This window comes from Neopelma chrysocephalum, unplaced genomic scaffold (genome assembly GCF_003984885.1).
Source record: "Neopelma chrysocephalum unplaced genomic scaffold, ASM398488v2 Primary Assembly neopelma1_80b, whole genome shotgun sequence".
NCBI classification, from domain to species: Eukaryota; Metazoa; Chordata; class Aves; order Passeriformes; family Pipridae; genus Neopelma; species Neopelma chrysocephalum.
In genome coordinates this window covers 13,340,411-13,356,487 of record NW_020897742.1, presented here as the reverse complement: position 1 = coordinate 13,356,487, position 16,077 = coordinate 13,340,411, and the positions used below count along the sequence as shown (strand labels likewise).

The following is a 16,077-nucleotide window of genomic DNA, read 5'->3' as shown; positions in this document are numbered from 1 at the left end:
TTTTTAATATAATTTGCTATGTAGACTTTTATATGGTTTAATATATCAGTCTTAATATGTCCTGTACTCTTAAATAATCTTTCTAGTACTCTATTTTGTATAAAGATGCTGATAGTAATGATATTATCTGTAGTAGTACTATAAAAATAATGAGAGTCGGAGTAATAATAGCATTAAAAATTAATGAGCCATTACTAGATTTAGCACAAAAATTTAATGAACCACAGTTTAGGTAGAATAAACCTTGCATTTCTTTTCCAGCAGCAATTAATTTCTATTCTTAAATTTTGAATTTATTTTCTAATTTTTTTGTTATTTTGGAGAAGGGGAGTCTGATTTATTAGAGGATTTCAGAATACTTGGGGTACCTCCACATCTCTTCCGACTTTGTAATGTTACAAACACTGGAGTCTGGATTCACTGGTGAAGTTAGGGAAAAGAAGAAGACTTCATGAAAATAAATCTTCTCTTTAATGCATAGAATGACTGTAATCATCGATGACTAAAAAAACTAACGACAGTTGCTGTACTTCAGTGAAGCAATTAAGTACAAACTTCACTGTCAGTAAGCACTTACGCATATCCAAGTTATATGTTTAGTTTAAACTTGCTGAATTGGCTTGTTTAATAATCTAGTTGACAATAATAAGTATATACTTCTAGGATTTTCATCGCACTGATTTTTATGAATTAAATGTATTTCATTGAATAATATTTTGAAGTCTTTGAAAACGTAGAGCTGAACAACAAATTTGATAAATCGCTAAAGCAATTTTTTGTATAGAGCTGTATCTAAAAGAAACATTTCCTTTGGTAGATATCTGTATTTTTTATAGACCGCTATGAAGCCCTGTTGCTTTATAGTCATTAATTCTTCTAATTTTTTTGGTCAGGGGATTTTTTTTGGCAGAGTTTAATATATATTAAAAAATCCAGTGTATTGTAAAAATCTTGTATTTCATAAAATTTAAGGAATTAATGACTTTTTTGTCCAGTACTAGAATATTTCTGTATGGTCCCAATGGATGATTTATTTCTTGTTGTGTGCCAATCACTATGTTATTGGTGCTTGGCCTTTCAGTGTTTAGCTATTATTGAATGGATTACAGAATTTATATTAATGTATACTTCCTGTGTTGAGAGCTGATGAAGCAATAAAAAGTACTTCTGTTCTCTTCCAGCTTATGAGTTACAGAACTGCCCTGATCCTCCTCCTTTTTTGAATGGATATATAGTCAATACAGATTACAGTGTGGGTCAATCTGTATCATTTGAATGCTACCCTGGATATGTTTTGAGGGGTCAGCCTGTTCTCACATGTCAACATGGAATCAACAGAAATTGGAACTATCATTTTCCCAGATGTGAAGGTAACTTTCTAATACTACCTTTGTTTCAGAACTCACAGTACTTTCTGATTTTTGTTTAGTTGTTTGTGTACATGTATATAATGCAGCTTTTGCTGAAGAACTGTGCCTTTATCCTAATATGTAATGTAAGCAGATAAAGGAAGATGTTATGTGCTTTTATAACTCAGACATACTTTATGAATCATGTTCTTCAGCAGTGATTTATTGTTCCTATTAATATCTGTCAGTTGTATGGATTATAAGAACTCATGATACTACCAGAAATTATCTTAAACTCAATGTGACTTTTTTTTTTTCTGATTTGAGGGCAAGGGGGGTAGTGTACAATGTAACATATAATATTTTATGGAGTAAAGCTTTTACTTGGACTTTCATCTAAAAAATGCAAGTGCAGAAACAAAATTTCTGACATTCTTTTAGAGCTTTAGAGGCTTTGATAAACTAGGTAGTCATTGTGTAGAGCAGAAGTGGTGTCACATACAATTAACCAGCTAAGAACATATAAAATAGATTGAAAAATGGTTTCCATCATAACAAGAGGCTAATGGTGCTACAGGTTTGCATTGCAGAATGTATGTTCAGTATATTTGACACTGACCCTGAAAGATGGAACAGAAGCTTCTCTACAGAAAACACCTGATAGCCCTTAGATTAGTCAAACCAGAAAACCTGTGAGGAATTCAAGAGAGAATTAACTGAGCTACAGGTATAAGCCATGAAAAAACTGTAGAGGAAGGATCAGTCATTCTGTTTCAGGACAGACTGCTAGAGACTAGAAAGAAATTTTCCACTAGGACAGGCTAACAGTGTTTTCCAATTTGAGTTCTTCTCTGCATTCTTGTTAGACAAGGGTTCAGTATTGTGAGAAAGAAAAACTACACTAGATGTCAAAAGGTTTGCTAAGGCACTGCAATTTCCTGCTTCCCAAATGAGTATTTTAATACTGTGAATAATAATTTTAAATTATTTTCTTATTATTCCTGAACAGCTTAACTATATTGCTCTGCAGCATGAACATATGTTTTGTCCATGTACTTGGGAATGGACATTTGTATTATTTCATGTTGTCATTTAAATCCAATGTTGCAAGAATCCGTAACATTTAAGTTCTAGTTCCATAATAAAGAAAAAAACCGTAAACTTCTCAGAAAATTAATACAGAAAATACATAAAGGAGCATGAAAGTATTGCAAATTATAATATTGAGAGTTTTTACTTTTGAATTAAAGGAGATTTTTATTGCCAAGCACTTTTGCTGTTTTACGTTCATGATTATATGAAGGTAAAGGTACTAAAAGTGATATTTCCAGTGTTGAATGGCATTAGAAAATTTCTATCATGTGAGAGAATGTGTAACTTCCGTACAATCAGTAGGTACATTTACTGTTCAATGATTATCAAGGTGTGGCTGCAGTTCCCATGTCTTCCATTTCTTCTTGGGTTTTAATCTGTGCATCAGTACAGCTGGAAGACATTTTGCAAAAATATAGGTAAGGAGGAATGTATGAAAATAATTTAAAACCTCTTTTGGAATATTAATTTCTCTTTTAGGGGAAATAATATGTAAAATGAAACAGCAGCATAATAAACTCATCATCATCATGGCTAGGCTTCACGAACAAAGATTTGGGAGGGCTCTACCCACGTTTGTTACAAGTGCGCTGGTGGCTAAAAAGGCCAATACGCGACAGGCACGTCCGGTTGCAAAAGGCACAGCAGAAAGACTCCTTAGGTGATAAAAAGCCTTTGGAGGCAGGTGTATATGCCTTTGTCTTTTGATCTTTGTGTGACTGCATTTGTAGAAGATGTTGATACAGGGCTTTGCAAATCTGGGTAAGGCCTTCGAGCCTGCGCAATGGATTTTTAGGTGAGATGCAGTATGCGCGGAACTGAACCCACCCTTTAATCCTAAAGTTCATCTGCTGGGGCCGAGAGAGCTTGGATGGTGGCAGCGAGGTCCTCAGGATGTAGGTTTAATTAGAGTGACCTTCTCTTAGATGGATGGCCTTACAGGGCTGATCGAGCTCCATCTGCCCGGGTTTAGAGTTGTCCTTCTCTTCTGAGTGTTCCGGGCTCCCCCTCTCATCTCCCACGATGGCACAGTCTGCACCAGTGAAGCTCCCACTCTCTCGCTCCTTTCCGCGCCCGGGGCCGAGCCCGAGCACCTGGGGCCGGGCCCGAAAATAAACTAATACAATTGTTAAATAACTATATTATTTTAGCAAAGTATCATTGGAATTGTGTTGTGAAACATCCTATGAGCCTTGTGCAACTCCATTAGTCCATACTGTAATAGGCATTATAGGTATTTCTTATAAAACCATACCTCTCAAATGAAAAAGACTGGAGAGGCATGAGAAAATGTAGTTCTTTGTGACAGTACAGCCAATGATCTTTAGAGACATACAATGTCATAATGCATTACATCTTTCTCAAAGTGATTGGTTATAACTCATAAGGATTTTTAATTATTTTTTTTAAAGTTTCTTTCTTCCAAGACTTTTACCACAGGCATATTTAGATTAAAAATGTGAACTATCATCTCCTATATCTTTTAATTAAAAGATTTTGTAACATTCCCTTTAAGTTATGTGCCTATATTGCTCTGAAATATTCTAAGACCACCAATCTCCTTCTGTTGACTCTTACAGCTAATTTCTGTAATTATTTTAGAGAATTCATTCAGCCTAAAACATGGGCTTAGGTATTCCAGTTATGTGCTTTTTTTACTCCCCAAGGATGCTGTCTTTCAGTGCCTCCTGAATTAGATGGTAAAAGAATAAGAGGTTTGGAAACTTCAATTTTGGTACATAAGACCTTATACTGAATTTGATCTGCAGCTTCATGTGACTTTTTAATTAGAAATTATAGCACTTAAAAATATTTTTCCATTTATTCAATGAATTATTAAGTAATTAATTTTGAATTCTAAAAAAAATGAAGATGAGGAAGTACTATTTCACAAAGATACTTTCATTCAAAGGCAATTGGGTTAGGAGTCAACTTTATCAGTATTTTGAAAGACAATACAAAGTTATTCATGCTAAAACTGCACTATAAACAAATGTGAAGTATTTTTCCTCATGTTAAACATACAGTAAAGTTTTACAATATCCTTTTAAGAATGATATAAAAGTGTAAAGAATGATGAGAGAATATTGTCAGCATATGTTCCGTATATAATACAATACAATACTAGTGTGACAAGAACAATTAGAGGTATAAACAAAAAATCAAGCAAGCAAAGGGACTAACTTGTCTGGAAATAATGATGCCACTTTCAAAAAATGTGGGGAAAAAAGATAAATCTTAAGAGCATGTGGAAGATAGGGAATCAAATAACTTCCGTACAATCTTTGTATAGCAGATATGAACATGACTCACTTTACTAAATGAAAATATTAATGTATTTAGTCCTAAGTCTTACTGATTGATGATACAGGTTTTTAATGCTCATTATGGTATCTTCTGATGGTCAGCTACAATGGTCAGCTTAATATCTTGCATTATAATAGAGAAAGAAAATACCTTAAAGGACATAAAAATATAAGACAATATGTTTTTTCTCTTGTCCCATTAAGGCTAGCCTACGTTCTGCACTCCTTGAATAAAGACATTTAAGATATCAAATCAATATTCTCCCTATATCCTTTTATTTTACTAATTAAAATTAATTTTAACAAACAATAATTTCTGAGATGCACTTTGAAATGCTTAGCAGTGGAAAGACATTATTTTATGTATGTTCTTAGAAATCTAGGTATAATCTCTGTTCTCTTTGAAAATTGTTTTCACACTTGCTATGTTTCATATTGGTTCACTGAACGCTGCAGTGTTAGTAATTTTTCTTGTTATGTTTTATTATTTATTACTATTTCTTTATGATTAAAATGTTGACATTTGATGTAATACTACTGATGTCTTAACAAGATAAATATGGAACATTTAACTTTCACAGCACATATTTTTGGAATCCTTTCTATAGTGGTAAATCACAAATGAGAAGAATAAAATATATAAATTAGAGAATGGATAAGAAATGTAACCATTATGTCATTCACATTTGAGAAATAATCTTCTAGCCTCCTCACTTGATAAGAAATTGAATCAATAGCAAAAGTCATTATTTTTTATTATCTTGACCTCTCTGATTCTTTTATATTATGAAATTAATGGCCTTTCTTCAGGTTTAATAAGCTGCTTCACCTTTTCCTAATCAAATAAATGCTTTGCAGTATTTCTCTGATTTTGGAACATGTGGAGAGGTTAATTTCTTTTCCTGAACCAAAGAAAGAGAAGCAGCTTCCCAGAGTCTTTGCTGGCATGCATTGAACACTTCAGCATTCACTTCAGTAGGAAGCCTGTGAAACTTTGTGTTCAGATGCTTCCATGCAGAATTTTTTTTACTAACTGTTTTTAGAATTCATTGGAAACTGACACAAGATTCAACACTTCTTGTTTTTATATAAATCATGCTTCCTCTTCCTTTCTTCCTAATCCTAGGTTAAGCTTTGTGGGACAGATGCCTTAGCCTGATTTTGATTTCTTCTACAGCAGTTTTGTGGTGATGTGTCTGCAATGATTTACTGTTCCTCTTTTCTCACTAATAAAGCCTTGAAGGAAAGTTGTCAGCTAAAGAAAGAGTATCTTAAAAAAATCCCTATAATGGTTTAATAATATTTTTAGTAATTTTAAAATACTATTTACAGAAGAATAGCAGAATTGTGAAAGAATGTAGACCTGCATATTTTACAACTAAAGTATTTCAATTGAAAAAATTAATATTCAATAAGGTTATCAGTAATGTGTATATGATACATCTTTATAGACATTACAAACACAAAATGGCACTTCCAGTTATTTTAAGTGTATATAGAGTGACACTTTGTAGATAGGATAAGTAGGAACATGAGACTGGCTAAAAGTTGTTAAAAGAAATTTTAGGTATGTCAGATATTTCTAGTATATGACACGTTATATATGTTTCTAAAATTACATCTATTTATCGCTTGATTTTTTTTAATCTTTTTTAGGAATGCTGCTATTTTTCATAGGAATAATTGAGAAAAAATGCTATACCTCTCACTTTCAATCACAGATTGTTTCTGATTAAAACTGGTATTCAATTAAACTGTGGGCGAGATTACTGACATTTCTCTAAGTTACTGACATTTCTCTAATTCAGAATGTGCATTTCTCCTGGTTCCTTTGAGTGTGAATCCTACCTTCCAAACCTACCCACAGTCATCTACATCTACTCCACACAGCTGAGGCCTGAGTCCTTGCATCTCTATTGTTTGTGCAGTTGTGTACATTTATAGTTATGATTCTGACTAAACAGCAGGATTGTGGTTTGACTGATCATGAAGAGTTTTCTGTCTCTCAGGTAGCACACTACTTGCTCTGTGGAAAATTCATTTCTGTACATTAAAGCTTCATCTAGCACTGCTGAAAGTATTGTTATGACATATACATATTTTTCCTATAAGGAAAACAAATGGTTACAAAGTCCCTGATTATTGGAATTTGGCAGTGGGGATGAGAGAGAAATCAATGAAAGAATGAAATAATTTTTAGAGCTATGGCCAGTATTTTTAGTAGTTTGGATCAAAAACTTTGTACAGAAGATTACACATGCTTATGAAGCCTGAGAAAAACGAGATCTGGTAGTGTCTTACAAAAGAAATACCAAAGATATATTATTCTAATTTAATTAATTGGAAAAAATGCAAGCTTCTATGCACCATGTTAGGCTTCTTATACTCACAAGCCTTTCTAAAGAATTTTCATCCCCATATAGATTTCCAGTGATTCTTTCTAAATCATGGCATTGGAAGTCAGCTATCCTTACTGACCTAAGCCAAACAATTACGCATATACTTATCATGGCTCGGCTTTGTGAACGAAGATTTGGGAAGGGCTCTACCCACATTTGCTGCAAGCACGCTGGTGGCTAAAGAGGCCAATGCGAGATAGATATGTCCGGTTGCCAAAGGCATAGCAGAAAGACTCCTTGGATGGTATTGGCAAGACACGATTCTTTTTGCGTTGTCTTTTCAAGGGTGATCCTGTGTACGTTCTCAAAGGAAGCAGCAGCGTTATAGATATTGTGTCTCCAGACCTCCCAGTTGGAGGCCAGAGTAGACCAGCGATGAAGATCAATATGGCCAAGGCTGAGATGTTGTTACAGGAAGTCCTTGTATCTCCTCTTCGGGGCTCCTTTCTTGCGGCAGCCAGTGGCAAGTTCACCATAAAGCAGGATCTTAGGGAGGCGGTGGTCCTTCATCCTTGAGATGTGTCCTGCCCAGTGCAGCTGTGTTCTCAGCAACATGGCCTCAATACTCATAACTGCTGCCTGTTCGAGAACAGACGTATTAGTCACATAATCTGACCAGTGGATGTTTAGGATTGTACGGAGGCAGCGTTGATGGAAGTGTTCTAAGAGTCACAGGTGGTGTCAATAGATGACCCATGATTCGGATCCATATAAAAGAGTAGACAGCACAATGGCTTTGTAAACACTGATCTTTGTATTTTTCCTCAGGTGTTTATTTTGCCAGAGTCTTTTATGGAGTCTTCCGAAGGCACTATATGCCTTTGCTAAGCTGTTGTCTATCTCTCCATCAATCTTACCATCCAAGGAGATGATGCTACCTAGGTAATTAAACTGATGGACTGATTTGAGCTCTGATTGGCCAATGGTGATATGGGGATGATGGAAGACTTCCTGAGGTGCAGGCCAATAGAAAACTTGTCTTCTTTAATCTGACTTCCAGCCCAAAAAGCTCATCTGCAAAGCAGGATGTTAAACGCTGAAGAGCTGCTTCTGTGTGGGTGAGGAGGGCGTCCTCGTCAGCGTAAAGCAGCTCCCAGACAAGATGGTTTAAGGTCTTAGTATGGGCCTTCAGTCGCCTTAGGTTGAAGAGGCTTCCATCAGTACGGTATCAAATGTAGATTCTATCTTTTTCATCGAGTTCTGCTGTGGCCCTTTGGAGCATCATGCTGAAAAAGATTTTGAATAGGGTTGGTGCAAGAACACAACCTTGTTTCACACCATTAGAAAGGACTCAGAAAGTGCATGGCCATATCTGACTTGGCTGCGCTGATCCTCATGGAGTGAGATGATCATTTTAAGGAACTTGGGGGGACAACCTAAATGTTCCAAAATCTGCCAAAGACCTTTTCTTCTCACAGTATTGAAAGCTTTTGTGAGATCAACAAATGTTACATAGAGACCTTTGTTCTGTTCCCTACACTTCTCTTGCAGTTGTCTGAGAACAAATACCATGTCTGTTGGCTCTGAAACCACATTGGCTTTCAGGAAGAAGTTCTTCTGCTATAGCGGGTATTAGTCTGTTCAAAAGTATTCTTGCCAGGATTTTGCCAGCAATGGAGAGCAGAGTAATACCCCAGTAATTTGAGCTGTCTGATTTATCTCCTTTCTTATTATACAAGGTGATGATGACTGCATCACGAAGGTCTGATGGTAGTTTGCCTAGTTCCCAACAGCGCACCACAAACTCGTGAACTTTAGCATGGAGTGCTTGGCCCCCATGCTTTCAGACTTCAGGTGGAATTCCATCAACCCCAGCTGCCTTGCCAATTTTCACCTGCTGTGTGGCCTTCAGAGTTTCTCCTATACATATACATACATACACACACACACACATATATAATGAATAGTTCTGGAAATTCATACAAAAAAGGGGTTAAATAGTTATCAACCAGATGCTAGTATAGACAAGTTGAATTGAGAGGAGGTGAGCAAAACACAGGTTCAAAACTGTAGTCTGGCACTTGAGGACTGAGCAGAAAGCAAAGATTCGCATGCTTGTGGAAGCCATCCCCATTCTAAATCATATTCTCCACTGTATATCAGGTGATTTGAAATACATTAAAAAGCTTAATCTTTTTATGGGAAAAAATTAGATTAATTTCTGCATATGAGATTATAGTAGAATTTTGTCATATAGTCATGCTTTTTAAGACTCTACACCTGTGCAATCAAGTTGTCCTAATGATATACCATAGCTGTCTGGTATACCATATGTCACACAAATGAGTAACTGCACTTCGGTACCTTTGGGTGGAACTTTAAAAATATTTACTGCCCTTCCGTGCACAATGCTGTATCTGGAAATAAGTATGAATGGGCATGGGAACACATAGTATGATATTCATTCCTTTGTAAATCAGCATGTGGTCTACTGTTAGCACTTGAGAGTTTAGAAAACTTGATTATACACTTTTCCATTTCAAAAAGCTGTGTTTCTTCATGCCTGTAATTCAAAGTGCAATACAATGACTTCATTAATTTAGGGTTATTTGTTTATTCAAACTAAAGCTATTTTTATCTTGTGTGAAATATAACCTGTTATTTCTGTTTCATTTTCTGTCTTCTGTGATTTTTAAGAATCTTTGGAGAAAGCCTGGTAACAGCTGGGTGTTTTACTTATTCTATTAGAGTTTTGTCACCTGTTACATTTTCTTTTTCTGAGAAAATTAATTAATCTGTCATGGCTAACAATCATAGAAGAGGAATTCGACTGTCTTTACTGTGACACAATCAATCTGCATTCTTTGTTGAATATTAGAGAAAAATGGAGGGAAAATAAAAAATGTATGCAATCATTAAAAACATTCATAAATCTGACAAAAATATAATAAACTCAAAATATATTTAAGTATACAACTTCAATCAGAAAAATCCTATATCTAGAACTTAAAGGATTTCCCACTTGTTACTCTATTCATCTCAGGAAGTGTAGAAGGAATAATTGTCAAAGCAGTCTTAGTTGTAAACATGGAGTACTGTGGAAAGAACAGAGTAGATTTCAGAAACCAGACAATGTGACCATGGCATGAATGTAGGGGATTAGGGAACAGTAAAAAGTAGGCTTGAGCCATGTTTTCATCAGAGCTCTCAGAGCTGATAGACATTGTCAAATGCCCTGGCCTCTATATGCAACCAGGAATCAGAGAGATGGAAACAATCTTTCATTTTCCTTAGCTTGTTTCCTTTGTTGGCCACTAAAGATTCATGGTTCAGGAGTAGGTGCCATTCTGTTCATAGAATCACAGAATTGGTACGGTTGGAAGGGACCACAGCAGGTCATCTGGTTCAACCTCCTGCTCAAGTAGGATCATCCTAGAGCATATTGCACAGAATTACATCCAGATGTTCTAAGATAGGAAGATGTGCTAAATGCATCATACATATTAGTTAGTACTGATATGGATGAAGAAAGTAAAGTGGTTAAAGGCTCCTTAACCTGTTTTATAAATCTGTGGATTATTAAAAGGATTCCTCCAGAATAGTCTACTCGTCAACTGGTCAAATGACCCTTCTACCTGAATGGTATAGCAGCTTTAAACCATACAGGAAACATGACATCATTCTGCATTTTTCATTCCTTCTTCCTTTTTCCCTTTTCCGTTCTCCTTTTTACTTTTTCCTTTTTTTTTCCTTTATTTTTTTTTTCTTTTCCATCACTTGTTGAAGTTGAAAAAGAAATAAAGAGGGTCTGAAGGAGAGTCATAGGAACCTTGACAATAATAACATAAGCTTTATGGTAAGAGATAATGAGAAAAGTTCTAGAGCAAGACTGAGTGCACATAAAGGAGATTAACGTACCACTCTAATGAGTGAGACACATTAATTTGCATTAATGGCCATATGTCTACTCAGATACGTTCATGCATCCGTAATCACTCGATTCTTCCAAACTGAGTCAAAAGAGAGCACTTTATTGCATATTTGCTGCCCTTGAATAAAACCAACCTTTTCATAACTTTGACTTGACTACAGATTTGATTCAGCAAGTGTGCACTAATTCGTGCCTCTATGTCCATTTTACTTGTCATAAGTATAATTACCATGAAATTTGAAAGTGAATTACCATTAAACATGACTCAAACCTGTCATAAATAAAGTATAATGGTTCTGGAGTAGCGAAAGATTAGCCTTTTTTTTCTTTTTTGAGAATTGTGTTCCAGTTTGGTTAAGGTTCAGTTGTATGGAAAGATGCAAGACTTGTTTGCTTATTAGTTTCTTTATCGTGAATACAAGCAAAAAGTTCCCCTTTTGTGTGCTGACTTAGTTTCAAGAATTGTATAGAAACATTATTCCCAGTAGATTTTGATGGATTTTAAAAAATGAAATCTAAGACACCAGAATAAATTATTTTTTGGGAATGCCACTATTTTCTGTCTCTGAAAACCAACCAAGGAAAATATTGACGTTAATACTTAGATTGTCTTGTCTTGTGGAGCTTTTAGATTCTGATAGCATTTTGATATTGCATTTGTAATATAAAAAAATATTTTCTCCTACTAATTTTTTTAATTTGTTTTCTTTTCAGCTCCTTGTGGCTATAATGTAACTGCTCAGAATGGTACAGTTTATTCCCCAGGATTTCCAGATGAATACCCAAATTCCAAAGACTGTACTTGGTTAATAATTGTACCTCCAGGCCATGGGATTTATATCAACTTTACCTTACTCCAAACTGAACCTGTGAACGACTACATTGCAGTTTGGTATGCAATTTTTCAAAGTAGAAGTCATTTTTTTTCTGATTGATCTCACTCTCCCAAGCTACAGCTTTTCTTAGTATTGCTCTTTATGTTGTCAGGTGTGCTGAAGAATAGCATAAAACAAGTTGTAAGATTATATGGAAAAAAATTTTATTTATCACTATCTGAACTCATTTAAGAATATTGTTCCAAAGTCCTTTGAAACTCCAACTCACTTATCAATCAGCTCTTGTTCGACCTCTCTCTTTTCTGAGTTGAGGCCATGTTAGGTCAAAGTGGTGTAATAATCTGCACTATGTTCAACTACGCGTTCCATAAACATATGAGGCAATATATGTTAGTTATATCAAAACTTTTTGACATCTTTAGACATTAACTAATTTAGATAATAAGATTTTCTTAAATTTTCTTAGTATTTCAATGTGGTTGATAGGCATACTCTTTAACTTTTCTAACCCAGGATTTCAGGCCTTGTACCTCCATGTCTTTAAGCTTCATATTGTATGTTCCCTTTTTCTGACCTTGTATTTCTTTCTACCCAAACCCATCTCAGCTTGTGACCTCGGCTGAAGGAAGAGGTCTCAGGGCTGTTCAAATTCTTGCATAAGAAGAACAGGCAGAGATAATGCAGAATATGTTAGACACCTTCTCATCTCTGTCTAATCCTGGTCCTCACCTCACTTAAGGTGCAAAGTGACTTATTTCTCATATATGCTACAGAGAGTTCAGCAAAAGGACAGTTTGCACACAATATAGGGTTTAACTCATTCATGTGTGAGTCAGCTGCTCCCATCTCCCAGCTACTTCGCTATTCCTAGACCTAGTGATGAATTTTTTTCAGACAGTTTATAGAGATGCATAACTGTTTCTGAAATGCCATTGGGCTGCCTCTGGTATTTCCATTACCTATAAACCCAAGCCTAAAATGCATCTTAAGTTGTCCTCTTTGGCATCTTTGGGATTAATTTAAAAGGAAAGAGTAACTTGAAATTTCCGCAAGTCTGTATGTATCAGTCATGAGTTGAAGACTTGTAGGATTTGGGTCAAAAATGTTAGAAATACGACAACATTACAAGAGTTTTCTAGATTTTTTTTTTTTGGGAGGGGGCTTTGGCTGATGTATACATGAGAATTTTTGATGAGAACACACACTGAAGTTTCAGTCAACCACTAAATTCCTTCCCTGTGTAAATATAAAAACTATTGCAAAGCTCCCAGTCTCTCAAAAAATATAATCCTTTTAAGATGGAAAGAGTATTCTGTGTTACTAGAAATAAAGAGAAAACAAACTGATTTTAAATCATTAAAAAAAATTTTGTTACAAAAATTTAACCTGCTCTCCAGAGAAAAGAGACTGTTAATTTAAATGCTAAGAACAGTGGTTCTTCAGCTAACTTTTTTATGTTTCACTTCCTAGGGATGGTCCTGACCATAATTCTCCTCAGCTAGGAGTTTTCAGTGGGAACACAGCTCTGGAAACAGCTTATAGTTCCACCAATCAAGTCCTCCTCAAATTTCACAGTGATTTTTCAACAGGAGGATTCTTTGTCCTCAATTTTCATGGTTAGTTTGCTTTATAGACTTAACATTTATTTACCACAGTCAATTAGTGATTTTTGAAAATATTTCTTAACTTTGTGGTTTACTGATTTACCAGGATTCATGGATTTGCTGGTTTTTTTAAATAACAGTAAGAACTAGTTAATTTGTGGCTTTGAATAAACTGTGTTCTATATTTAATGTTAATTGTCACTATCTAATATTAAGCTTTTACCTTTTTAATTACTTTGGCATATTTATTAGTTAGCATTTAATATTCTCTAATAAAATTCTTCTCCAGCTGACCATGCCTAGGGCTTATGGTCAGAGAGATTTCTGGGATGCTATGGTAGGACTGAACAACAGCAAAATACTTAGTTCAAAGTTGCATTCAGAGTTACAGGTTGTGCAAGTTAGGCATCTAATTCAGAATTGAAATGCTGAATTATAGTTCTAGTTCTGACTAATTCACCCAAATTATATATATGAAATGGAAGACTGTTGGGCATCTGGACTGTAATTCAAAAAGACAGGGTGAATTGATTCACAGTGGCAGGAGGAAATGCCACAGAAAGAGAGTACCTGAAGACATCTGTTTGCAAAGGGAAGTCCTTACAGAATTGTTACTCAGAGTCTGAAATGGTTTTCCTGTCTATGGTTTTCTCCTAAAAGAAGGTTATGATGCATGGTCACCTAAAGCACTTACCTGAGAAGCAAAAACTAAAGAGGATAGGACTATCGAGTTGTCCAGGAAATTAGTTCCATGGAGAGGAGAGTTTTTCTTTAGTATGTACACTCTGATCACAAACTTAAATTTTGTAGGCATTCTACTTCATTTGGATTTTTTAATCCAGAAATGACTTTTTCAGCTAGTGGTCACTTTCCTTATGAGATTGCTCACAATTTATTGAAACAAATTTGAAGAGTAGAGATTTTGCTTTGAAGAATCATATAAGCATAGAATGGTTTAAATTTGAAAGGACCTTAATGATTATCTAGTTCCAACCCCCCTTCCATGGGTAGGAACACTTTCCACTAGACCAGTTTCTCAAAACCTTATCCAGCCTGGACTTGTATACTTCCAGGGATCCGCAGTTTCTCTGGGCAACCTGTTCCACCCTCATGCGATGTCATGACATTTAACTTGGAAAATGTTCTAACTAGGAGACCGTGAGGTTCAGTGGAGCTCTGGGAATTTGGGAAGTATGACTATGAAATGAATTTTCTGTAAAATAGTCCTTAACACATCAGTTTGGTTTTTTTTACTTAAATTTGCAGCTTATCAGCTGAGGAAGTGCCAACCTCCACCCACAGTTCCACATGCAGATTTGTTTACAGAAGATGATGATTTTGAAATAGGTAAAAAAATGGTATTTCTTTTTCTTTCTTCTGTTTTCACTTGAATTCTAAATAAACTAAGCTATAAATATATTTCATCTTCCACCTGAGATTTTGATATACTTCTGTTTGAAGGATTTTTGAGGTTTAACTTTTTTTGTCAATTATTTTTCCAGGAGATTTTGTGAAGTACAGGTGCCATCCTGGTTTCACCCTTGTTGGACAAGATATATTAACCTGCAAACTGAATGCACAGTTGCAGTTTGAAGGATCCTCTCCATCTTGTGAAGGTAAATATATGCTTGCATGGTCTGTATATCATTAGTATGCATCCCACAGAAAGAATCAAATTTTTTGGCACAGCCTTTTCATTAAAGTTTAAAAGAAAATTTTCCATTTATTTCTTTAATATCTAAGCAGTGCACACATTGTCATATATTGGTCCTTAAGAATATTGCACAGGCACATACATGCTTTAGAATCAAAAGAAAAGTGGTTTTAACTATTTAACTCCACCATTAATGAAACATTGATTTCTAAAAATCATTTAACATATTTTATATTGCTTCTTATCAAACCAAAGATTTCTTTTAACTCTTGAAGAATTTTAAAAATATGAATTTAAATTAAGCTTTCAAAAGGAAATGAGAATCTATTCTCTGTGCTTTCAAAAATATGGTGACATCATATTTCAAACAAGGAATTAAAAAACCATGAATGATGTTTAGATGTGTATTGATACACAATTTTTTCATCTTCATGGAAAAGTTTATCTTGGAAATTTGTACTCAGTCCTCCAAATTTTGTTTTTCAACAGATGTTCTTTGTTTTTTTATTTATTTTGCTTGGTTTTTAAACAGCGGATAAAAAAGGTTTTGAAATGATGAAAAAGCGATCGAGAAAGCATTTGTAGAATTTTGGCCTAAAGTAACTCAAATTTTTTTTTGGAAAATAAAAGTTACTGATGAGATGCCATCATTAAAATTTTAAGGAATTCAAAAAGTGAACAGAAATTCTAATACTCCTAGCATATTATCCAGGCTTAGTTTTGATCTATTGTACGTAACTATGGATGGAGCATCTTCTATAGCATGAGGTAAAAACATCCATATGCTCAAGAGGTAATGCTGGAAACACAGCAATCATTGTGATGCTTTATTAAGAGCTGTTTGTTTATCTTCCTTCCTGTTACCCTTATTCTCCATTTCCATGATTTAAAAATAAATGAAGGATTCAATAGTACAAGCTATGTTAGTTTATTATTGCCATATTTTATGCACCTTTAAGAAATTTT

General features: G+C 34.9%; 1 protein-coding gene across 5 annotated transcripts in view; it reads left to right on the top strand.

Moving 5' to 3' along the window:
• The window catches only part of CSMD1 (CUB and Sushi multiple domains 1), a 1,127,710-nt gene that overhangs the window by 990,739 nt on the left and 120,894 nt on the right, over window positions 1-16,077 (top strand). For all 5 annotated transcript variants that reach the window (XM_027690129.1, XM_027690128.1, XM_027690127.1 and 2 more), the window contains 5 exons: window positions 1,182-1,370; window positions 11,732-11,909; window positions 13,324-13,469; window positions 14,724-14,804; window positions 14,960-15,073. In XM_027690129.1, coding sequence (XP_027545930.1) covers window positions 1,182-1,370; window positions 11,732-11,909; window positions 13,324-13,469; window positions 14,724-14,804; window positions 14,960-15,073 — 708 coding nt within the window. The remainder of the gene's footprint in view (window positions 1-1,181; window positions 1,371-11,731; window positions 11,910-13,323; window positions 13,470-14,723; window positions 14,805-14,959; window positions 15,074-16,077) is intronic.